The 24,885-nt window shown below is 36.9% G+C and overlaps 1 protein-coding gene across 1 annotated transcript in view; it reads right to left on the reverse strand.

Annotated features, from left to right (window-relative positions):
* Positions 1–16,811: 16,811 nt before the first annotated feature.
* CCDC91 (coiled-coil domain containing 91) overlaps positions 16,812–24,885 on the reverse strand; it is a gene marked incomplete at both ends in the record, with an annotated part of 107,617 nt that continues 99,543 nt past the window's right edge. Inside the window, one exon of the mRNA XM_080358420.1 lies at positions 16,812–16,934. Coding sequence (XP_080214546.1) covers positions 16,812–16,934 — 123 coding nt within the window. The remainder of the gene's footprint in view (positions 16,935–24,885) is intronic.

Genomic DNA, 24,885 nt, shown 5'->3' on the forward strand with positions numbered 1-24,885 from the left:
TTAATTTAAATATAAATAATACTTGGAGTGACTGTGTGATTGTACTAAAAATAGATTGTTTTCTCTTCTAAATGTTTCACTGATCTTAAAGTTGGAGGAGGAGAGAAACAGGAGACGATGTCCAGGACTTTTTTAGTCTGAGGGTCCCTCAAATCTGTGGCATTCTGTCTCTAGAGAAGTGGGTCATTTCGGAGATACCATTAATTTATCTGGAAATTTATTTACCACATTTTACCAGCATATCTATTCAGTATGTGGTTCAGAAATCATGCAGGGAAATCACACACTGTTAAGATTAAACATTCTTGAGCGAGCCTCAGTTATGGCAAGTTCAGCAGCAGAAAAAGAAGCTGTGGTGAGTGCTGTTACAGAAATTTTCCAAATAAATAAAGCAAACAAGTTGCTCCAGGAAGAAACACATACCTATATGATTTATAACAGTGGGAGTTAGTCCATGAAGGCAAGATGAACCCAGTGAACCAGCAGTCACAGGCCACCCGTGGGCTGCAGTGTTGCCTGAAGTGCCTTTGCTCCTTGTAACCAGTCCATGACAACTGGTACGGACCTCATCTGTTCTGAGGTGTGTGTGTGTGGCTTCCAGCAATGCTCAGCAACTTCTATGGGCTTAAAGGTTGCTGATGAGCTTTAATGTAGGTTAGTATCAACAGAGAAAAATATAGGGATCCTATTTACAGCCTGCTGGCAGCAGACAGGTAAAAAAAAATAAAAAAAATGCTTCTCCAAAATCAATGTTTGCTTAACTGAGGGCCTCCTTAGGTGTACATTGGAAACAATTCTGTCTGTCTTCTACCACAGTTAAGTCACCCTAGAGTTTGGTGTGCCAGCCAGTAGTAGTTAGCAGTCCAGAATCAACAGGTTTCTGCTGTTGAGCAGTACCAGACCATACTGGCCAAAAACACATGGAAAATATTAAATGTGACATGGCACCAGAAGAATGATGAGAAAGAACAAAAAGTAAAGTGGGGACTGGTGAGCATCATGGCTCCTTCTCATCTTAATTGTGACATGACTAATGGCCAGCAACACCAATGTGAGGAGAGTTTTTAGCAGCAGGACGCCTCTCCTTCAGCATGAGCCAGCCCCTCCTCTCGCTCCTGCTCTCTGCCCAGTCTCAGCTCAAAGCAGGTCCTGGGCCTGATTTTCTACTCTAGTTACCAGCACTCTGTGCAATCATTTCATCCTGGGTGAAGCTTCTATAAAATGAGAACTCTCAGTTCATCTCCTTTGATAGAAGGAACTTCATCCCTGCTGTTGAAGACCATGACTGATCGTCCAATACACAGAACAATGAGGGAGATCTGCAGCCTCTGAAGGCAGGCTAAAAGCAGGACCCATCTACTTTGACAGCTTCCTCATTATCTTGTGTACACATTGTTCTCTATGCTTTCATCTTTGCATGTGAATTTTTCACTATGAGGGCCTCCCAGATGGAGAGACTGGGTGTAACTAAGTCTTGGTGTTCTGATTTAAGACTAAAATAATTCATTTTCTCTTCACCACCTTATGCCAAGTGATAGAATTCAAGTCTTTTATATTCCATGTGCCTTCTGATCTAATTCTTACGGATTCTAGGTGCTAATAGAAAGGTATTATTTAAGCCCTAGTTATGGGGTATCTGGATTTTTCTCATCAAGTCAGTGGAATGACACTTTCAGAATCACAAACTCCGTTGGGTTAGATTTGCTGCTTGGGTTTCCAATCGGCAGACAGATTATGCTCCTCAGACACTGCATTCTGTAAAAAAGCCTTTCAGGTAGGCACAGCAATTTCAGTGGCTAAAACAACGTAAAACCAGGAAAACAGCCCTGACACTGCTGGAGCTGCTGTGTTCTCCCTTCTGCTACACAGTTTGGTGAGGCCACCTATTATTACTAGCTAGGTGTACACACGGGACAAAACAGATGATGGATTTCTGTAGCAGATCATGAAGACAAGCAGTGAAAGCAAGTATGGATTCTGATTCACTTGATTTCTTTGAAAACAGAAGCAAAGACGTTCACTTAAAACCTAAAAACTATTTGTCAGCTCTGGCATCTCAGTCCTATTGCCTCCTCTGAGGTTGGTGGACATAATGTGCCATCTCAGAGACTGAGTGAGGTCAATAGGACTTTGCTTCAGCACAAAACTGCCCTCAGTACAGCCAGTTGCAAGATCAGGCCAAAAGTGTGGTAGGGTGTTTATGCCAGTGGACTTTCAGTGTAGGAGGTTGGTCCCTCAAGCAAGGAAAAACCCAACCAATACAAGCTGTCTATTAGGAGCAGATTCCTCCTCTGTACTGTGAAAAACTCCTCCCTTACAACATACCATCAAAGCAGCAAAAACGCGCTCCTATGGACAGACATGCAGTATTGCTTAAATAGTAACTTCATCTTCAGCTAACTGGTTGCACTGCACCCACTATTCCCTTGGTATTCTGCTTGAGATTCTGCTAACAAACAACATGCACATCAGGGTTTGACCTTCTGCAGGCTTGCCAGTTCTGCCAGGGTTTTGTTTACACACTTGGCATATACTTCAATGAGCCATACCAGAGCAGGCAGCTAAAGCAGGCTTTTTTGCTCCTCAAAAACAGAAGCAAGGGTTTGTTGCACATGATTTCAATGCTGACAGAACACTTTCTCCAACTCACCCCCAAATCTTATTTAAAAGAATGTGCACAGTTATTATAGTGATACTATGTTGTCATAATTTTATCTTGAAAACAGTGTGAAATGTATTTTTTTTACTGTTTACCTGTGATTCATGAAACCTCTTTTCACATTAATAATTGGTCACTTCTTGTTTATGTATCACCATGGTACATAGATCCTAGCAGGCAAAAAAAAAGAAAAGAAAGACACAAATCTAACATTTCACCATTATATCCACGTACAACCTACTTCCCTCACCCCCTTTCCCCAAACCTCCTTGCTTTTTACCTTCTCCCAATAAAAAGAAGATGAAGGAAATATTTTCTAGAAAAGGTCCTGACAGTTTTACCTTTCCTAGCAAATTTTTTTTGCCTCATGCTTGTTTTGTGCTTCACATTTTCCAGTATAAAGAAAACAACCAAAAAGTTCCTTACAAACAAATTGAGATGATGGAGAAGGAGGGATGGTCTGTGTATACAGCTACTGGGAATGGCAGCTTTCCAAGTACCAATTTGTTTATTTCTCAGGGGGTATACAGTCAAAATAATGCTTTTCAACAGTCACCTGAATTAGAAAGCACCTCAGTATGTTCTCAAAATAGTGTTTCAACTTCTAAATCCTTTAGAAGCAATGCATTTTTACAGTGCAGTAAACTGAGGCACAAATTAATATGTTTACAATGGCTACTCAGTGAGTCACTGCTCAAGTGATTCTACAGTCAAGCTTTGATTTGCAAAACTCCTCCTCTGCCTTCAATTACAGCTTTCTAAATGGACGGCATGATTAACTCAACGTGACAACATCTGTAACAGATGAATGTGTATTTCTGCATGTGTGTATTTATGCTTCCTGCTGTTAAAGCCGAGGGCCACCTTGTGAAGTATTTTGACAGTAGAAAAGAAATCAAACAATTGTATTTCTGCTTGACAGCATTGTATCATAGCAATCCAAAAACACACTAGAAAACAGAAGTCAGCAGGAACATTAAAGAACATAGGAAAAAACATGTTGGCTTAAGACCAGCTATCAATCTAGCCCAGTAGGTAGTGAGCTTCTGAAAAACTCAATGCAAAAACTGAATGCAAAAGAAAATTTTTGTTAATGTGAATCCATGAGGACATTAATCTCCTCTTTACCACAAACCCAAAGCAACAGCAGGTTTTAAGACTGGGTTAAAAAAAAAAAAAAAAAAAAAAAGAAAAAAGGCTGAGTGGTTTTTACCTCATATAGACATGAGTCAAACCCAAACCCTCAAAATCTGAACTTAGTAAAAAAAAGGAGAATGACCTGTGAGGTTTTTGTTTTCCTTTTTAGTTGGCAATAAGGTAGAGAGAGGAGAGGGTGAAACTTCAGTGAGTGGTGGGGGTTAGGACATGGGAGGAGAGAAGAGGACAAAGGAGAGAGACAAACAGCCACTTGGAGTCTAAACTTGTGATTCAAATACACCTTAGCAGCACTGGCTGGAAAGCAGACTCAGAAGTGGAAAGAATTTCTGGATCCAGATCAAGACAGCAGAAATATCTTAATCTTTGCTGGGCCACAATCTCCTGAGAAGGCTTGTGAGAATTTGATCCTGTCATTCCCAAACTAGAATCTTAAAACTGATTTGTACCAGAACGACAGTTGGTTTGAAAATGTTATTACTTCTTCCTGTGGAAAAAGAAAAATAAAAAAAACCCCAAACAAAACAAAACAAAGAAAAAAAAAAGGAAAAAAAAAAAAGTCAGCCAAACCCAAATTGCACAGACTCATTACAAGCTCAGGAAATCAACTCTATTTAAATCTCTTTCAGCACCACTCTCCTCCAACTTTAACAGTGTGTGTGTGAAAACAAATATTACACAGAAGTCCATCCTCTCCTCCTGGTTCCCCACCTCTCTCCCCTCAACCGTAGCTCTGCATCTGAATTGTCACTATTTGTTTTTTCTTTCTGATTAGTCTTGTCACAACTTTCTCTCACTAACCACTTTTCCATTATTTCCAGTGTGGTTAACTCGGATATCTCTGTGATCTTCATTATCACACCCTTGCACTCTTGTGCTTAGCTCAGCCCCTGCTTTGCTGACTTCTGTGGTGCCAGCTCTCAACACTACTCCTTGCTCTCTTATCAGTTGTTTCGCTATTACCTTATTTTATTATATCATCCAGTATTCTAACCTTCAGGACAGAGTACCTGAGTGCTAGCTGAGATTACTCAGCGTTCTGCCATTTTGCCATTCTCACATGCTGCTGAGATTCTTATACGCAAATCCACGCTCAGGAAGGACGGACTCTGTCCTGAGAGCTCTCTCCTCACCACTGGCACTGCATACCAATCTTTTCCTCTACACTACGCTCTTTCTCCCTCTTTCCCCTGTTCTTATGCTTCCAGCTCTTGCTGACAATGTAACTATGTTGTGAGATGAGTAAAGACCTATGGGAGATTTGCATCGGTTTTCTGGCCCCATTGACAAGACCGGAGCAGGTATTCACTTCAACGAGTTGTCACTGAGGCTTTTTCTGAGCAAGTTTATATTTTTTAATGTCTCTGTAAGATTGCTAATGATGATGGACCATTTGTTCCATCTTCTTTCTGCTCTCTGCAATGCTGCTTCCCTTAGGAAATGCATAGCAGAAGAGCTTTTTGACATGACAATAAAAATGACTCTCCAGAAGAGCCATTTATTCATTTGCAATGCTTACATGTCCAACACTACAGAGGAGGAAAGAAGAGTCTTCATACTTAATATTATTAACTCAGTCTCATTCCACTATTAAATTAGTATTGATTTACAGTACTCAATGAGAACTTCTCACAATGCTGAGGGATCATCATTCTTTCACAGATTTTCTGCTTTTTCCATTCACAGACACAAGCCGCCTTTTGATCTTGATTTGCACATTGAGAACCAGTCATTTTCAGTTTTCCAGTCAGTTGAATGAAGGACATTGTATTAAGCATGCTCTGATGAGTCCAAGCCTATGTCATTGTCTCTGATTTAATGAACTTCAATGAGGACCCAATACGCTTTACAAATTTCTATCTTGGCTACGAACCTATGATCAGCCACTTTTGTTTATGTTCTTTATTTTTAACCTTACTTCAGACGTATCCACAGGGTAATCAATACAGAAAAGAATTACTGTCTTTCCTCGGCAGTACCAAGCTCTCCTCTACCTGTTGGCAATTATATTTAAAATACAATTGCCAAGATTTAAGTCACAGGTGCTGCAAATATATGTTTTGACCATATCAGCTCTACATTTTATCATGTTTTATTGTGTGTCAGAATGAGGTAAGCCTAGGACTTTCTAATGTGAAGAAATTTTCCTGTAAACAGGATCATCGACAGAAATTTGACACACAAAGCAGTTGTCGGTTTCCACATTTTTGCCTTATCTGTATCCAAGCTGCCTTGCAGCCTGTCAGTTTGGTATGCAATAAGCCAAATAATGTGGGAATGATTAATTCAGAGTCTGCATGGTTTTGTTCACATTTATGGCAGACTGTCAACAAGAACTAGTGAGGACTCCATACTCTCCCTAAACACAGAGGCTACGGCTCCCGTAAAAGCATCAGAAGCAGCCTACCAACTCAGATTGCATCGGAATTTACATTTTTTCACACAAAGTTGTGTCCCTCTGTTTTCTAGTGTATTCCATGGTGGTGACATTTGTTCAAAGGACAGTAGTCCTTTTTCTCCTGAATAATCTGAATAAAAAATGTTTGTCAAGAGCTTTGAGGTTATATAATGTAGGACAACCCAACAGAATGGTACAATGCCTATATTTTGTCATTCGTAAAAGAAGACTGTAAGATCACAAATGAAGACAGCATTAGTGTAAAGCCAACCTGAGAACTAACCCCAAACCATTACCCTGAGGGGTGAGAGAAGTTATGACCATGTAACTACGGTTAACAGAAGGGTGGGAAAAGCAGGGCAAAAGTGTGACACCCTCCCCTAAGTGAACCACTGATCCATCCCAGCCATGGCTGCTCCCCTGGTGCTTTTATCATAGAATTTAATAATTGATAATAATTATTAATTAATTAATTATATTATTATTAATTTATATTATTATTGTTATTGTTGTTTAACAATAATAATAATAATAATAATAATAATAATAATAATAATAATAATAGATGCTTTCCTTAACACCTTACCTCCTGGGATGCTTGTAAATCCTAGATTTCATAAAGGGGAAAAAAAAAAGCTTTCTAGCATTTCTATTTCCAGAGGAAAGCTTGAATGTTAAGGAGTTAAAAACTGTACGGCACACTAAAAAAGCATAGTTTATTATTGAAATTACTAAAACCACCCTATGACTTTCAGAAATATCTGAAGATCTTGCAATATTTGATGCTAATGTTTGACTATTTAGGATTTTATAGTATTGTCAAGCATGTACATATTGGGGCACTAGTTTACTGGCCATTTCATGAGAGGCAAACACAAGGGTCAACTCCTCAAACATGTCAAAAGAATTATGTACAACACCTCTCTACCAAAGATGAACCTAAAGCTGAATGATACATGATGCCATTTTTGCAAGTTGTGCCGCCACGTGCTAGAAGAAAGTGACCAAAGCTTGGCAACGATGTCAACAACTAATATTTAGCTCATTTGTCATTACACGTGAGTACGTCGTTAGCATCCTGCTCCCTGTTCATAGGAGTCTGGGGCAATACAGCATGGGAAAGCATGAAGGGAGAACTGGGTTATACAGGGATTGCATTATATTCTGACTATGCAAAGGTGATCAAAGGCCCTTGTTTTACTTACTCTCATGGGTCAGGCTAAAACTGATCCTCACGTCTTCCAGAAGGAAAGGAATGAGACTGCTTCAGCATCTCCTCTATGCGAACCTTCATGTCACTTGTTCTTTTTAACAGGCACTTGTTTCACATGCTTTAGATGTAACAAAACTTGCCTTTGAAACAAAACAAAACCCTAAATTGAAGAGGATGAAAAACAGTCTTCTGAGTAATTCTTTCTCATCAGCCAATTCTAAGTGCTAAGGGCACTGGACTCTTGAAGACACATATAAAATACTTTTCATTAAAAGAATGCTGAAAGCCTTCCTGTACTAGCAATCTCCTCCTCTGTACAAAGACATATAAACAGTTTTCACTAATGGAACAGAAAATAAAATTAAAGATCTTTTCATACAGTCAGTTTCCTTTCAGTAGAGTATCTGAAGTATCTTTAATACAATGCACAACAGGCAGCTATGAAAAAATCAACATAGCACAGCATGTCACGGACCACTGCTGAGTACAAGATGTATTGTCACTGTACAAGTGTGATAAAACATTTCTTTCCAAGACTCAAAACACATTATAAACCATGTAAGTCTGGGAGTTCTCCCTGTAAGTTTTGAGTACGCTGATAGATTTAGTGAGAGAAATTAACAGGATGAAGCACCGTATTCCCAGCTGGACTCCAGGATGGAATGCTTTTCAGTGTTTCTCTCTTTCCTTGTCAGAGAGTCCTTTTTGAGGGTGGTTTAGCTGATTTTCCCTCAAAGCTCCATTGCCAAGAAGGCAAGGCATCACCTAGAAACAATTAGCAAAATCCTGGCCTCGTTGATTAACAGCAGGAGTAAAATTCACTAACGACTTTGATTTTCCAGTCAACAAAAAATAAATCTGTTCTGGTTGATTTCTGGACGCTTTCAGAATAATAGATATTTTTCAGAGCACTATAAAAAACATTTTGGACCAACAGGCTTTCTTAATAAAACCAAGCAAATTTGGCACCCCAGTTTGTCTTCTTTAAAGGAAAACAGGACCCATTTCACCCAGCTCAAAAAACAGAAGCTCTAGAAATCGTGAATCATTTCTCAATATAATGTAGAAAAACTTTTTAAAAGTTGTTAATTGACAGTTCCAAGCTTTGTCCTGGTGGCAGCCATGATTAAATTATTCATGAAACCAACAGCACGCAAGGCACATTTATTCCACTTACCAGCTTGATTTATCGAAGCTTAGCCAACAGTAAAAAATCTGATTAAAACATCTAATTGCAACTGACAATGATTGCTCTGTGAAAACCAGCATGCACTTCTAGATGCTTATGCATTGAATAGGTATTAACATTTGACCCCAACATACAATAAAGCAATCAACCATCCATTTGGATCCTTCTTAAAAACAGTGGAGGATGACCTTGTAATCTCCTCCTTCAACTTACTTATTCTTTGAAAAATTTGCTGAAGAAAAATTGTCTTGAAAACTGTGCATACACATTATGACTGTGATGTTTATAATATATATTAATATAATCAAATTGAGTGCAATTCAATGCTGAACCTGCTTGAAGTTATTTGTATTCTTCCAAGTAGTCTTTTGTAGACCTTCTCCACTGCTGTCTTGATTTTACAGGAATATTTATTCTAATCTCTGCAAATGAAAAATTATTTTGTCCGAGACCTAAACACATTTCTTATTCCCAGGAAGATGAATAGATGATATATTAGCTTTGAACACAATATCTGGATCCCTTTCAGTTTTATTTGGCAGACATTTAAAGACTTCTCCATTGTGTATATAACTTTGTTTTTAATAGTAGTGTAACAATCAAGCAAGAATATGTTCAGCATCCTGATACAGTAGTACCCCAGTGAGCACCATTCCTTCAGAGAAGTTCCCAAAACATTATGTCCAGGATGCCCAGCAATTTCTATTGAGATTTGTCAGACTAATGTATTTGGGTCTCAACATGTCAGCCTTGAAATGCTTTTAAGCTTTCCAGAGCATAAACTTCTATTTTATTTTATTTTGAGGTTTTGGATGCTGTTTTGAAGTACGGATTATCACGTAGTGCTATTTTCTGAGACATGATACCTTCTGGTTTAATAGTCTAGGTCTTGACAGAAACCACTGTTAAGCTTGAGAAGATCTGAGTCCTGAAACTAAATGCTCTTTAAACTGCAGAGGAAGTAAGTGAATTTCCACCTTTCGTATTTCCGACTCAGTTCACTGTTGACATTTGAAAAGTGCATACGTTCAGGTAAGTACCTTCTAAAGGATTCAGAATCTCCTGTCTGCATTTCTGTGAAATCACGTATTTTTTTTCTCTTAATATAACACAAAGTTCACACTATAAAAGAATATCTCTATCTCTTCTTTCTCACCAAATCCCTTGCACTCACTACCAAAAGTGTACGGAGAAAATAAATTCCACCTAGCTTACAACTCCTCCTTTTGTTTCACCATCATGCTAATAAACCATTATGAAAACACTGTTCCTTTTACCCTAAGGTAAGGAATACATGAAAAATACACACAAAAAAACCTTAAAGACACAAGAGCTGGAAAATTGCATATGGACAGCTTTCTGAAATAATCATGATTTCCAATGTCAGTGTTATTGTTTCAAACAGACCAAATGAAGTTCTGTTATATTCAGGCAACTGCTGAAATCCTTGGCCACTGACACTTCAGGACAGATTTTGACTTATTCTAACAATAATCCATAAAAAAGCAAGATGCTCTCATTTGTACAAATCTTTAACCCTGACAAACTTATTAAGATTCATCCAGTATCAAGCTACTATCCAGCTGTACACTTCATCAGAATTTGCCCTGCAAATAGAGCATTTCATAATGACCTCATTTTCTTTGTCAAGTAAAACTAGTAGTTAAAGGGATATACAAAAAAAATAGTAGCGCCTTACATTTACCTTCATGTTTTCACTACTGTCAAGCTTGATACTAAAATGGACTGATTTATATCTTTGTGATAGTGATTTTGTTGATATAACCTAAGGCGTTTTTTCTAGGCATTTCAGTAGGGAATACCACAGAGTCACTATTAGTTCTGATGTACCAAGGGAGAAGTAGCTTATTTCAACTAGAATATGAAAATATCTTCCTCTTACCAGTAGTATAGTAATAATGAGAAACACGTATCCCCTCACCAGTGTCTCAGCCAACAGCTTATCCCTCTTCACTATACCATGAACAGAACAAACGTTGATGTTTTCTTCAAATAACTGATCATGAAATCTGCTCTTGAAATAACTTTTCAATATATTTCCAGAACCATAAAAAACAAAGCTGTGTGCATTATATTCATTGTAGTCACAATCGTAAAAAATGTGAGGAAGGATGAAACTTTGAGCTGGACATAAACAAGAGCAGAATTCCTGCTGACTTCCTGGGAGCCAGAGCTTCACCATCACTCTCTAAATATGTAATCTACAGTCACAATAAAGGAGCAGGATTTTTAAGTAATGTATTTTTTAAAATTATTGCCACAAAAATAGAGACTGGCCATTTATCATCATGACCAGCTATCTTTCAGAAAATTTATGTAGCAAGATCAATGTGAAGACTTAACTGATGCCCTATTTTGGTAGTAGTACAAGAACTGAAACATCCTTCAAAGTTCACTCAGTAAAAACAATGCTGTTTCTCCCTTGGCTAAAGGGCCTTCTACCAATATACTGCGGAGGGATGAGTTAAGCTTCTTTTCAAACTCGGAAAGGTGCAAATCCCATTGGCTTTTGTGAGAAGACAAAATATTTTAACTTGAAGAAAGAAAATGAATGTCAATAACTTGCCATCTGATGGTGATCTATATCTATTGATACAGATTTATTACCAAATCTGAAAAATAAAAACATATATATATATATATATATAACTGCACCTTCAGTGAGTTTGCAGATGACAACAATTTGGGTGGGAGTCTTGATCTGCTGGAGGGTAGGAAGGCTCTACAGCGGCATCTGTACCAGCTGGATCAATGGACTGAGGCTGATTGTATGAGGTTCAACAAGGCCAAGTGCTGGGTCCTGAACTTGGGTTGCAATAATCCCAGGCAGGCTCAGGGAAGACTGGTTGGAAAGCTGCCTGGCAAAAAAGGATCTGCGGGTGCTGGTCAACAGCAGCTGAACGTGAGCCAGCAGTGTGTCCAGGTGGCCAAAAAGGCCACCAGCATCCTCGATTGTATCAGGAATAGTGTGGCCAGCAGTACTAGAGAAGTGATTGTCCCCCTGTACTCGGTGCTGGTGAGGCCCCCCGCCTTGAATACTGTGTTCAGTTTTCTGCCTCTCACTACAAGAAAGACATTGAGGTACTGGAGCACATTTAAAGAAGGGCAACAAGGCTGGTGAAGGGTCTGGAGCACAAGTCTGCTGAGGAGCGGCTGAGGGAACTGGGGCTGTTCAGCCTGGAGAAAAGGAGACTGAGGGGAGACCTTATCGCTGCCTACAACTACCTGAAAGGAGTAGAGAGGGTGTTAGTCACTTCTCCCAAGTAAAAAGTTATAGGACAAAAGGAAACTGTGAAGTTGTGCCAGGGGAGCTTTACATTGGGTATTAGGAAAAATTTCTTCATGGAAAGGGTTGTCAGGCACTGGAACAGGCTGCCCAGGAAAGTGGTTGCGTCACCATCCCTGGAGGTGTTTAAAAGACGTGTAGATGAGTGTCTTAGGGACGTAGTTTAGTGCCAGTGTTAGGTTAATGGTTGGAATGCATGGTCTTGAGGCTCTCTTCCAGCCAAAATTATTCTATCATTCTATTCTATGATTCTATAAATTTTGTAGCATTTATATTTTTAGGATCTATGTATTAATAAACATCTTATTTTTCCACTACTGTTTGCTGTTAAACTCTTTAAAAATGCTATCCAAAAAAAGTAGAATAGTCTGAGTGTTTATTCAATACTTTCTTTGTGTATCATATCATCCATGCCGGACAATGGAAAACATCTAAAAAATGCCTGTTTTGTAAGTCTGAAATGTGAAGAATTACAGGCAATAGAAACAAATGTGAATCTGTGACGCATATTAAAAATGTTATAATTAAACAGCATGTAAGTTGCAGATAAAATACTGACACCACAACTATCACAGGAAATTGTTATTATGGGATAATAATAACAATTACTATCATCACAAGAATGTTGTATTACTGAATGGTGATACAACAAGTTTAAAATACACACTATACAATAAACAAGATCAATTAAAAAAAAAATTAATCACCTTTATTTTGTGTTGCTAAATGCTGTGCTGTTACCAGCACCTATGGCTGACTCTAACCACTTTCAGGACATTACTATAGGTCTTAGTAATGTAATGCTGGCAGCACTTCCCAAAGAAATGTAAACACCATAACACACCATGTGGCATGTGGCAAAAGTGCATCTGCATAAATGGCATAAAGGAAGGCTGACCTTTTGCTCCACGTATGAGGGAGGCTGATGAGGGCATTTTTAGCTACTACATCACCATGGCAAGTGAACTGCTTAGGTAATGTCTACAATGAGAAGTCTACACACCTCAGTGCTTTCCTTTAGCTAACAAAGCATGTGCTTCCCAAGGCAAATACAAAATTTACACCAAAGAAAGTGCAACTCAGATGGTCTCCCCATCATGTTTACCTGTTCAAACGTGACCGTAATTCAGCAGCAGCATTATTAATTTTATTTAGGCTTGGAAACTAATAAAGAAAACTGTGCTTAAGCTATACTACTGGATAAGCCATTGATTCTTGAAGCCTTAGAAGAACACTATTCTTGGAGAGAACACAGAAAACATTTGTTTCTTCGGTTCCTGCAAGCGCATTGAATTGAAGGCCCAAATTATACCCATGGAAGAAGTGTTTTCCAGACCAATGTTTCTCTGGCAGATTTAGAATCCATTGATGAAAAAGGAATGCCACAGATGCTATAAAATCTTTCTCTGTGGTATCCAGAATGGCCAGGTAAATATTTTTTAGACAATCTCATCCACAAATTATCACTCCTGTACTGAGTTTACAGTACGTAAACTAGTTTAAGGAAACTATTTCAGGTAGCTAAGTGTAGGCTGCAATGCAGCTGGGTTGGCAGGAAGATGTAAACGGCTCATCAGACCCTGCTGTGCTCTATGCTTTACCACCTATCCACCTGACCTTCAAGAAAGCCAACTAGCTGGAAGTTTGATTGGGAGTGCCCCAATCCAGCTCATTTTACATTTGTATTAAGTCCATTTGATGACTGTACTGACACTGTACATGATCTGAAAGTGAGCATAAATTATACCTGTCCCCTTGATAAATTATTTTTATTGGTGCCTATTTCCTGCTAGGAAACAGGATGAAATCTTATCACATATTCCCTTTATCCAAGCGGTGGGGAAAAATCTGTAAGCTCAAATATGTGGACATAGGAAATGAACAGTGGAACACGAGGGTCTAGAATGCTATAGGGGAGTTTCAGTGTGAACAGGGATTAGGCTCTTTAAGGTCATGTCTGCACAGATCATTTCAGACAGTCAGGAATTAACATTGCCATTTACTGAGCTGGCAGGACATGAGGCAGCTCTTGATTAGATGCCAATATAAAGATGTACAAAAATCTCAAAACATTAATGTGATCTCAGCCTCTGGAATGACTACTGCTTTTACTTTGTTCTGCTTTCTTGTGATGGAGTGAAGGAATTCAATGCTTCAAGGAATTCAAGTGTCATTTGTCAATGAGATTCTTAGAGTAAGACAAAAATTCAAATATTCTCATATCTTAACCATGGACAGTGCACAAAAAGTGTGTGGGCAAATGATTTCTTCTTTGTTAATGACTTGTACACACATAGTCTCAGAGCTGATCTAGAATTCTGTAATGGAAGCAGATAGGGAGCCAACAGAAACATACAGAAATATAACATAAATACAGTAGGACTGTATGATATCACAATATTCAGTATTAAAATTAGTAAACTATTAGATACAAACACCACTGTTCTGATCATCTTTGTTCTAGATCATCAAGTAGAAGTGTTAAAATAGAACGGGCCTGACTGACATCAGTGAAATACACCATGATATACACTGGGATCTACTGTTACCCTGTGGTTTAGGTAACTTTAAATATCAACAACTGATTGCTTAAAACACATCTTTACATAAAAAGATTTATGGTTTATTTCTAATATAAAGTACATAATCATATATGTATATAACATTTCCACAAACTGTATCCTCCTGTGGTCACACAGAAATAATGAATAATAGAACTAAGCTTGAAAGCTTTGGATGTGATGTGGAGAAGATGGAGGTTATTGGACACTCTGAAGCTTGCATAATGGATAGGTTTTTTTCTGCTGGATAACTAAATTTTTTGTCTGAGACTTGGAGTTTTGAACGCCATCCAAGCTCCCAATCTGATCTCACATGTCTGTGGTCTAATTCTGCAGTTCTGCTTTCAGGGTAGAGAGAAAGATTAAAGGACCAAAATTGTCAAAGGTAAGAAAAAATACATACCATTTTCTGTGACAATCACAATATTCAAGAGCTGAGATTAAACAACACGTGATGTTCTAACGGGAAAGATACACCATAGCTGCCAGTGAAATCTTACTGACTCCAATCGTAAGTTTCTCCAACAAGTGCTTTTACATATTGTTGCAAGTCAAAATGCAAAACTCTTTACTAAGAGAATGCTGACATACCACTAAGGCTCTGGCTTTGATGAGGAATGCTTTGAGGTCTTCAGTAAAAAAGAATACTATTCCATCTACAGGCCTAGAAGTAAAAACGAGAATACTGAAGTTCATCTTGGAATCTGCTCATACCATTTCCACAATTCAATGTAGATTGTGAGACAGTAGTAGACAATTTGATTTTACACTACCTCTGCTTTCAAAAAAACCACACATGGACATCTGTATCGTCTTTAGTGCAGCTGACAAAGACAAGAATTTCACTGTCTTAAGAATGATAAATAAGTAGACGACTCATTAAGGCTAAAATATTTTTTGTCTGCCAGAAGAAATGGAAACTGATCAGTCAGTCAAGAAATATGAAAAAGACGACTCAATTTTCATCCATTTGCAGGGTGAGGTCATCACCTAATAAAACCAGCATTATTTACTTCCTCACTGAACCTCTGCCTACCGAATACAAAACTTTTGGTTTTAATCATAAAACTGAAGCAGAGAAAAAGATTTAAATAAAAACTTAAACTCTCTGCAATACATATTTCATACTGCCAAATACATATTCAACCATTTGGTGTTTCCTTATTTCTATAAAAAAGTCACTTATGAAAAGTGACTGCTGATGCAAAAAACCCCCAGCTAAACAAAAAAAGCAAAACACCACTGAGTAACAAGAACCACACTAAAATATGCAGATAAGTCCCCCATTGAATCACAAGCTCACCATAAGACATATAATTGTCAGTTTATTTACATTCCTAAGCATGAGCATTTATTTTCTCTTATTTCATTCAGAAATTTTATAACTAAGGTCTGAAATCTACAATCAATAGAGTGTAGGCACAGAAAACCCCCTCCATGCTGCCACCAGCAAGACTAGAAAGACCAAAGACTTGATTCAAAGTCCAATAATGTCAGTGAGGAGTTTTTCTACTTCCTTCCACATGTTTAGAAAGGGCATCTGAGGTCAGCAAGCAGCACTCCTTATTCTGTCAGAAATTCCACTGAGGCAGTGCAGTATCAGTCTCCACATAATTACATACATCTTCTTCCTGAAACTGAGGTCAGTCACGTTAATTGTACTTTCATGAGAAAAGGACTTTTGGAATCAAACTCGCTTTGTAAAACAGAAATAAAATACCTACCATACATCGGCTACGGCAATGCTTTGTACTACTTTAAAAAGACGCAGTGTTTTTAAACTTTTATATTAAAAGAGCTGCAGTTGTTTATACATTACTAAAGAATGACACTTTATGTTTCAGTATTGATTCTTCTGTTATAGATCAAAGTAATAAGAAATAATAACCTCCTCGGGGTCACTGGAGGCAATGCACTTGGGCATATATTTTGAAAACAGAGGTACATTTGTATCTATATTCAATTAAATGTTTTTCTCGACGTTTTAAATTACCAAAAATACTGATAAATTACATTAAGACATGATGACAAATTTAAAACACACATAACAGGGAAACGTTTTCATCATTGCTGCAGCTATCTAGCACTTCAATCATGGGCTACTAGAAAATATAATGGAAGAAAAATAATAAATAAAAACAATTTTTCCAAGGATTTCCCTCCCCCCTCCCTGTATTTGCAATCTGATAATAGCAGTAAAATAAATAAACAAATAAAAGATCAATCTTGAATCAATGATACAATCCCAAAAGATTAGAATATATTCATCATTTCCTGGATTGAGGTTTGCGGCTTCACAAATCAGAGAGTATCAACAGTGCTGAGAACGTCAGTCTCTGTTTTCCTCTGTAGTGGCTGGTTCTTCCTTTAATAAAACGCTTAACTGCTTCTGCGCACATGAGAGGAAAAGTTCCAAACTATGCAGATTTCTCTGACGGACAACTAGATCAAGCTGTTGAAATAAAAACCAAAACAAAACAAAAGATAGATCAACTTTAAGAAAAGCTGGAAATAAGTGCCAGGGTTTGGCAGCAAAAATTCAACCATATTCAAGAATAAAAATTCAACAACCAAATGCAACAACAACAAAAGAACCTAAGTAACTTCTATGTGTGCAATTTAGTAACAACTTTTTAGTGAAGTATTTGAGTTTCTTCAAAGTAAAATGTATATAAGGCTATAAGTAACTTTCCAACAGCTGTCAAATTCTACACAAGTAATTTGAAAAAGCTGAACAGCCTACCTGTCACACTAGATAGATCCTTACCACATCTTTAAAAATAGCAGCTGTTACTTTTATGAAAGACACTGCTTCTGCTTTAAAGCAAACACTACATAAAACTGCATATTCAAAAATCCAAAGTCTACAGTAAATTTAAATGGCATCATGTTTAAACAGTTCCCAGAGGAAAAGTGGTAATGTTTTCTGCCTACTTTGTTTATTCCAACATTTCTTTGGAATCCCCTACTGTCAAACAATGTGAACTATATATTTACTTACAGTAAAGACAATGGCCCTTTCTTCCCCACTAAAAAGATAAGACCACAATAACAAGACTTGGTAGGTTATGTCATAAAAATGGCATACAAATATGGTTTACCAAAGAGTATTTGAACTTTCCTAACATTATAATGCTAATAAATAAAATGCACTGCAGAATTCCTTTCATTTGAATTCTGAAGTTCAAATGTCAAACAAATAATATTGCAATTCAGAGATATTTTCAACTTAACTATCCTTCAATCAGCCACAAATTTAACAAAATTCATACATAACAATGACACAGAGTAAGACTGAAAGGTCGTGGTACAAGGCTAATAGGACATAAAAGTTCTGGCACCCAACAGAAAGGAAGCAACAGAATTTGTAAGAAGTCCAGGTCTGTGCCTCTGTCAAACTGTTGTGCATAAGACCACAAGCAATGTCTCCAACTCCATAACAATGGCAAAATGCTACTGTGAGGCCACATGGCCCTGGCAGACTAGAGGAATTAGTCGAGCACACTGGTGGCAATCATCTGCAAATGGCCACATTTCTTCAAAAAATATATCATGCCTCATGCATCTAGCACTCACAGCTTTAATTATAGCTTTCACTAAAAACTCTGATCCTATGGTATCTCTCTGCACATATATGCTCATCATTCAGCGCTTCAGTTAGTTGCTCTAACAATCACTTGAACAGACATTTTGTTTTATAACAGATACAATCTTTTAAAAAAATATATTAATAGAGAATGCAAGGCAAAGTTAATGACACTTTCTCATTTCTCTTTGAAAATGTGCTCAGGGTATAGCTGCACTGCTGTGACTAAATACACAAAGCTAAACATTTTTATGACTCTGTGCTTTGCTGCTCTTTAAGCCCCTCTAACACACAAAACCAGGCTCTGGTAGTTGGAATACTTTGACATTTTGTTTCAACAGAAATGAACGTGTCAAATCTAGTCACAAACAGAAAATACACATATTTTCTAGAAGCCACAGAATCATAAAACTCTCCTTCAGTAATATGTCTGCTTGTACTTCTACTTCTCCCGCAAATTTCCAGTTGTTGCGCAAATTTTTGTATGTCTTAGCAAAAGCAGACAGTAGTGCTCCACGAATAGCCTGATGTGAACCCAGTCCACTGATTTACAACAGATTTTAAAGCAGATCTAGTTCAAACAAATTTCAGAAAAGTCTGCTCTTAATATATTTAAGTAACAGCCGCTGCTAACAAGAAAAGGGAAGACTTAGAAACAGTAAATTAAGATCTGAAGAAGTTGTATCTAGAAAAGATAATCTGGAACAAATGAACGACCTAAACACAATCTTGTGACAGTGTATTTCTTCTGATTTGAAAGGTATTTTGCCTTCTTCCTCTTCTCTGGTCTGGAATATAAAGAGTATTTTTCATGGGAAAGCTTGCAGATGTTTTTGTGCTTATGACCCATATTTGTCTGAGGAATGGGCAGATATAGTGCAATTCATAAAAAATATCCATTACATCTTAAAGAACATGAGAAACTTCTTTCTGTAAACATATTCTCATCAAATTCTGTTGCTTCTGGTAGATATTTAGAGGAGCTTAGCATGAAACTGATTCTTGCTGTTTTCCTTTTTTGCATATTATATCATCTATACTCCCAGATAGTTCTTCATCTAGGTTTGGTTAAACTCTCAATTTTCTTTTCTTGTAGCCTCTCCTTGAAGATTCTGCTTTAAAGAGATCGAAGTAGCTCACCAGGTGTGTGTTATGATACACTGCTGTGAACTTTCTTTACTAAGGCAGCAATTTCAAATTGTATACAGTTCAATTTATTTCACCAAGTATCAATGTAAACGTTTAATGTGTCCAGTGATTGGCTGGAATATGAACAAAACAGAATTTCTTCAAGAGAAAGATTTTAAAAGTCTCAAATGACTTAAGTACACCATGAAGGAGTCTTTGTTGAACTCAAGTGGCTAGTTGGTAGTCTCCCTTTGTGCATAAGAAAAGTTTATTGCTTGTTAAAAATTTATGTAAATTCAATAACATAAAAATTCAGAATTCAGTTGCCCCGTGTCTGCTCAGTGCTTTGCCTTAAGCAGCACATTCCATGCTGCAGTAATGATACAACACCGTGAAAAGGCTCGGGATCTTCACATAACACAAAATGAGAAGCAGCAAAATTACGCTGGCTTTGAAAATGATACATTTGAATGTATTCAAAAGAAGAACATTCTCATTAATAGAGAAATTGACTGGGAGACAGAAATAAAACCAATGAAGTCTTGTCATATAATATACTGTTTAATGAAGTGTTAGGAATGGACACTTCTTTCTGAACAGTGTCTCAACATTGCTGTGCTTCTGCTTGCATAATATTCCATAAGTCGTGCAAATATGTAAGTAAGGCATTTTAAATCTTGTTTTTCTAAACAGCCTTTCCTCTATATTTTTAGGTCCTGTTCACTTCATGGAGAGATCTCATACATCTGGCAAATTGAAACTAAAAGTGACTCATATGCAAATGTAATCTGTATGAGTAACATATTAGGGATTGAGCATTTGCACAACCAAACCATCCCAAATGTTCTAATTCTATAGATACTGAAAAATACACTGTGTTGGTCCAGATCTACCACGTGAGAAGGCAATTTTTTACGTTGTACCATCATTGTTGTTATTACTAGTCAATGATTCTCTTCCACCATGTGAAAGCTATCCAGTTCAAAGTTCCCTATTCTGTACATTGTGTCCTACTAGCACAGCTTTAATTAGCTCAAAGTTTTAATGTTTCTGAACTTCATTATTTTAAGTTACTCAATAGTATCTTCTTAACTCTGTACAGAACAGTATCTTCTTAACTCTGTACAGATTTTTTTTTTTTTTTTTTAAGAACCAGAAGTTGCTTTGCTATGTACTTGCATGGAACCTACTGAGGAATTGGCTATGTAAGATTTGGAATAATAGTTCCTGAGCTCGCCAGGGTCTATACCACTCCTGGAACTCCCACAGTCATTGGGAAACATTAATTTTCAATAAATGAGCTGATCCTTGCAGGACATTCTAACACATTAACTGCTGGATTTTTTCCCTTCTGTTTAAATTTCAGTCCACTTTTAAGGTCTAAGACTGATTCCACCATCCTTCTGGCCAAGGACAATTGGATGAGACTCCCTGTGGGTTCCCACCTCAGTCATATTATCCCTAGACTATCCATAATGACGCGCCTGTGAGCCACGCAAGGAGGCCCTGAAGGGAGGCGTAGGCCTCAGCACAACTCCTATCACTGGATGCAGGAATTTGACTTGGGCTCACACATAACTGTGCAGAATGCTGCCACCAGGTGACTGCTTTCATCCCAGGCTGCTCTATTTTAAAGTCAATCCATCTTGCCCTGCATCACTTCATAAACCCACTGCTCAAATCAAAGTTAACAATTATTCTTAGCTCGTTGTTTTCTTAGCTTTTATCGCATGCAGCTCGGATTTTCTGTAAAATGGAATGGAAGTGCAAAATAATTTGCCACATAAATAACGGAGCATGTATATCCTTCATATTTTCCCCTTGTAACATCTACCTGCAATGGCATATGTGCTTGGCTTCCTCTATTAAATATGTTCCAACCTGTTCAAAATTTCAAATTGCTAGAAGAGAAACCCAGTCAGAACACTATAAATAACTGCTACCTGGCAGAATTATATTATCCATGACTAGTAACTAATAAAATATCTTATGGAAAATATAGTTTTAGGTTTATTACTGAAGATTTAAGGATAAAATTCTGATCTCACCATAGTAAAGACATTTTTCATTATTAGTCTCACTGTGGTCTGAAGATCACTCAGAAAAGTGAAGAAAGCAAAATTAATGTTACATGTGGCACTTGAATTGTTCCTTTTGTATGAACAGCAAGATGTTTTAAAATGTGTTTTTCCAAATTGTTCTTCAGATAATAAAAATTTCAAAACCAAATATATTGGTAGATGTAGAAAAATTATAAAAATATGTATTGAACAATCTGCCTGTACTTCAAAAGATAATCTGATGAGCAATGTATTCAAATACAGTTCAGTTCACTATTCTGGTTCTGTAATACTAACGAGTAAAAGTTGCAATCTTCTTTTTATAATGAGATTCAACAAATAGAATGACGAGAGATTAAAAAGAGCAAAGCTGTTGAGTAAGAAGTTTTTAATTTTACTTGTATTACTGGTATTTTTCATAGTTGATCACACATATGTACACTGTAAAATAAAAAATAATCATGCCAATATAATTTAATGAAGCAGAGTACTTTCCTTAGAGATCAGAAAATCAGAAATAAGCTTTTGAGTCTTGCTAATTTCTTATAAAACTCACGCAAAGTTGTACATCCAGAAAACATTCAAATGCAAAATGAATGCTTAAGGGAACTGAAAACACAAGAAACTGATGTATAAGAGAATGTGTTCTGAAGATGGCATTTAGCAGGCCCAGATGAGTGAGGCTGATATAAACGCTTTCCATTTATTTAGTGTTTACAAGCAGCTGCTTCTTAGCTGTTGAATAGGATTCATTGCCAATGTAATTATTTGAAGTTGAGTATTGATTAGCCACAAGTATTTATAGACACCATCATAGCACCATTACATTTTTTTTTCAAAGGACTAGTAGTAGGAGCCACCTTATATGTTTCCTGTCCCTTTTCTAAGTAATGTTCAGTAGGCAAGGAGACATTTTAACATTGTAGGTAAAAGCAACGGAGATTTTTTTGGCAATATTTGTCAAATTTTATCTTCTATTTCTCTATGTTTTTTCATTATTGATAAATATATAAAAGCTTTGTCTATTTGCTGTTTGCCAACTAACTATAGTTCCTACTTCTTATTTTCCATATTGTTTTCTATTTTATGAATTAACTAACTAAAGAACTTTTTTTTTAAAAAAACACAGTAAATATAAATTAACAAATGATTATAAACATACTTCAGATTATGATTTTTTGATAATTTCATTCCACATAGCCAATATGATGTTAAAAATATACTGAGTTGCCCATTGAGCAGTTAATCCAGATGTAATGCAACTGCTTGCTTAAAGTCAATCATTGATGTGGCAATTGAACTCACATTAATTATTTCTGTTTGTCCTAATTATATGTACATCTGTACTAATACATAATATTTTCTTTAAATCATTTTCGCATCAGTCCAGTCTGCATTACTAAATACAGTTCTGGCCTTTCTGAATACTGGCCTGAACTTCAGTGCTAAGTGGATAAATGACTGCATTTTAAATCTGTAGGCACTTTCTAAACACTTCTAGAGAAAAATTATTCCTGAAAAATGATGGGGTTTCTTTTATGATTAAAATCTTGGCTTTGGTAGACTCCTCCTGCTCCCATTCATGGTGTGTAATAATCCATTGAAATGGACTATTGCAACTTAGCGTTAGTATTCTTCACATATACTGTACTAACAAAGTAAGAAACTAACTGGTTAGCAAACCCAGTGTTCAGCAGAACATTACAGTGTAACTACAGACTCACAAATATCTTCTCATATTTTGACTGGTAGACGTCCCTCTTTGAGGAAAAATCAAATGTGAGGGGTTCGCTTGGTACAATTTTTATACCATGTAGGTTTTATTGGTTTTTTTTCTTCATGCAACTAATCCACACTAGTGAATGAGTCCAATAGGATTCTGAAAAAAATAAAAAAAAGTAGTTGCAGAAGTTCCGCTATGTGATTATATTTTCTAGTAAAACTATAGGCTCAGAAAGGTACCCCAGTGCACTAACATGAACTCCCCACAGATTCAACAGAAGGCTTTAAAAAATTCCCTAGCACATTAAAGAGACCATATAAAAAAATTATTACCTTGAGGAACCTGCAAATCTGCAAGTTGGATGAGAAAACAATGAACTACTTCCTCTCATTTCTATAATGGATGAGAAGGAAAACAGATCCATATGGTACATATGTGTAGCAGAGCTTATTTTAGAGTTAATCCCAGAACAGGACATTTTTGTCTGTCCACCTGTGTATTTCTACTATTGATAACACTTAGTAAGTATATAAAAACAAGATTCTTCATGGCTGTAATTTATACAGTATCTGCTACACATTAGAAAGACATCAGTGTTCAAGTCTGAACCTCTAGGAAAGAGTGATGTTTAATAAATTATATTGCCATGTGAAAATGCTTCTTTCTCCTTAAATAAATAATGCTGCAGCTTCTAAACCTTTAGGATTATATGCTCTGAACTTGATCAGTGAAGCCATTAAAATAATACCATATGTTGGACACATCTTTAAAACAGATTTGCCTAGTCTGCCAAAGGTGGTGGGAAAACACCCTGTCAACCCTCTCAGAATCTCCACTGTCTCCCAGCTGGACACAGGAATGTAAGAAAATACTAACTTTCCCTCATATAAATAAGAGAAGGAAATTTTCTTTCAATCAAGGAAACTATACAGAGTGCGCAAAGGAACTAAAAATGGCTGTATTACCTCCTCAGACTACTGCAGAAGGTGAAAAATGGGCATTATCTAAATGTACTAAAACAATAATGGAAATACTTATGTATAGAAACACGTGAGCAGTGCCTGGAGTGACCTACCTACTTAACAGATTAGGAACATAGGATTCCTTGACCAAGTTATTTATAGACTATTGCCATACATTAAATACATTGAGTTACCATAATTGCTACTACAATGGCTGATTGGTCTAGCAATCAGATTCAACATACTTATGACAAACACACAGACACAATGCAAACAGTACTTAAGCATTGCCTTATACAATGAAATGCACTTGTGTAATCTTACAAACTGAGGACATGAAGCTGCAAACATTTGGACGCATAGGAGCAAAACTGACCACAGTAGGGCCTCTACCACTATTAAAGTCACCCATGTATATTACATGGACAGAAATCTCATCAATTTTTAAAGGTTTCCCAAGCAAAAGCTTTTGTAAAAACTTGCTGAACATGTAGAAAACAAGTGTCTTCATCACAGCTTAATATCAGATGCAAGGAAAATGCTGATTAAATATAAGAAGGAATTCAGACTGTTTTGTTTTGGTTTTTTACACTGATCTTTCCCTTCTCACTGTTGAGGAATGATATTCCACTGTGCACATATCCATATACACAGCCTTTAATTGTTCTTTCCAAGATCATAGGATGTTATAATGCTGCCAATGAAAGCTACAGAGAATTATGAAGTTGTTAAAATTCACTTCTACTTACAGGTATTGAAACAAAGTGCATTCTGCCATTTCTGGTTCCCTCTTATGAGGAAACCTCTACAAAAACACGCACTATCTTCAGTGTCAATACATCCTGCTTGTCTTTATAAATTAAAAAAAAACCCAAAACTAAAACACCACCTTGTGCACTTCTCTTGTTTAATGATTGAAGAGTATTAAATAGACAATAAAAATT

The sequence above is a fragment of the Nesoenas mayeri genome (assembly GCF_963082525.1).
Source record: "Nesoenas mayeri genome assembly, chromosome: 1".
Taxonomy (NCBI): domain Eukaryota; kingdom Metazoa; phylum Chordata; class Aves; order Columbiformes; family Columbidae; genus Nesoenas; species Nesoenas mayeri.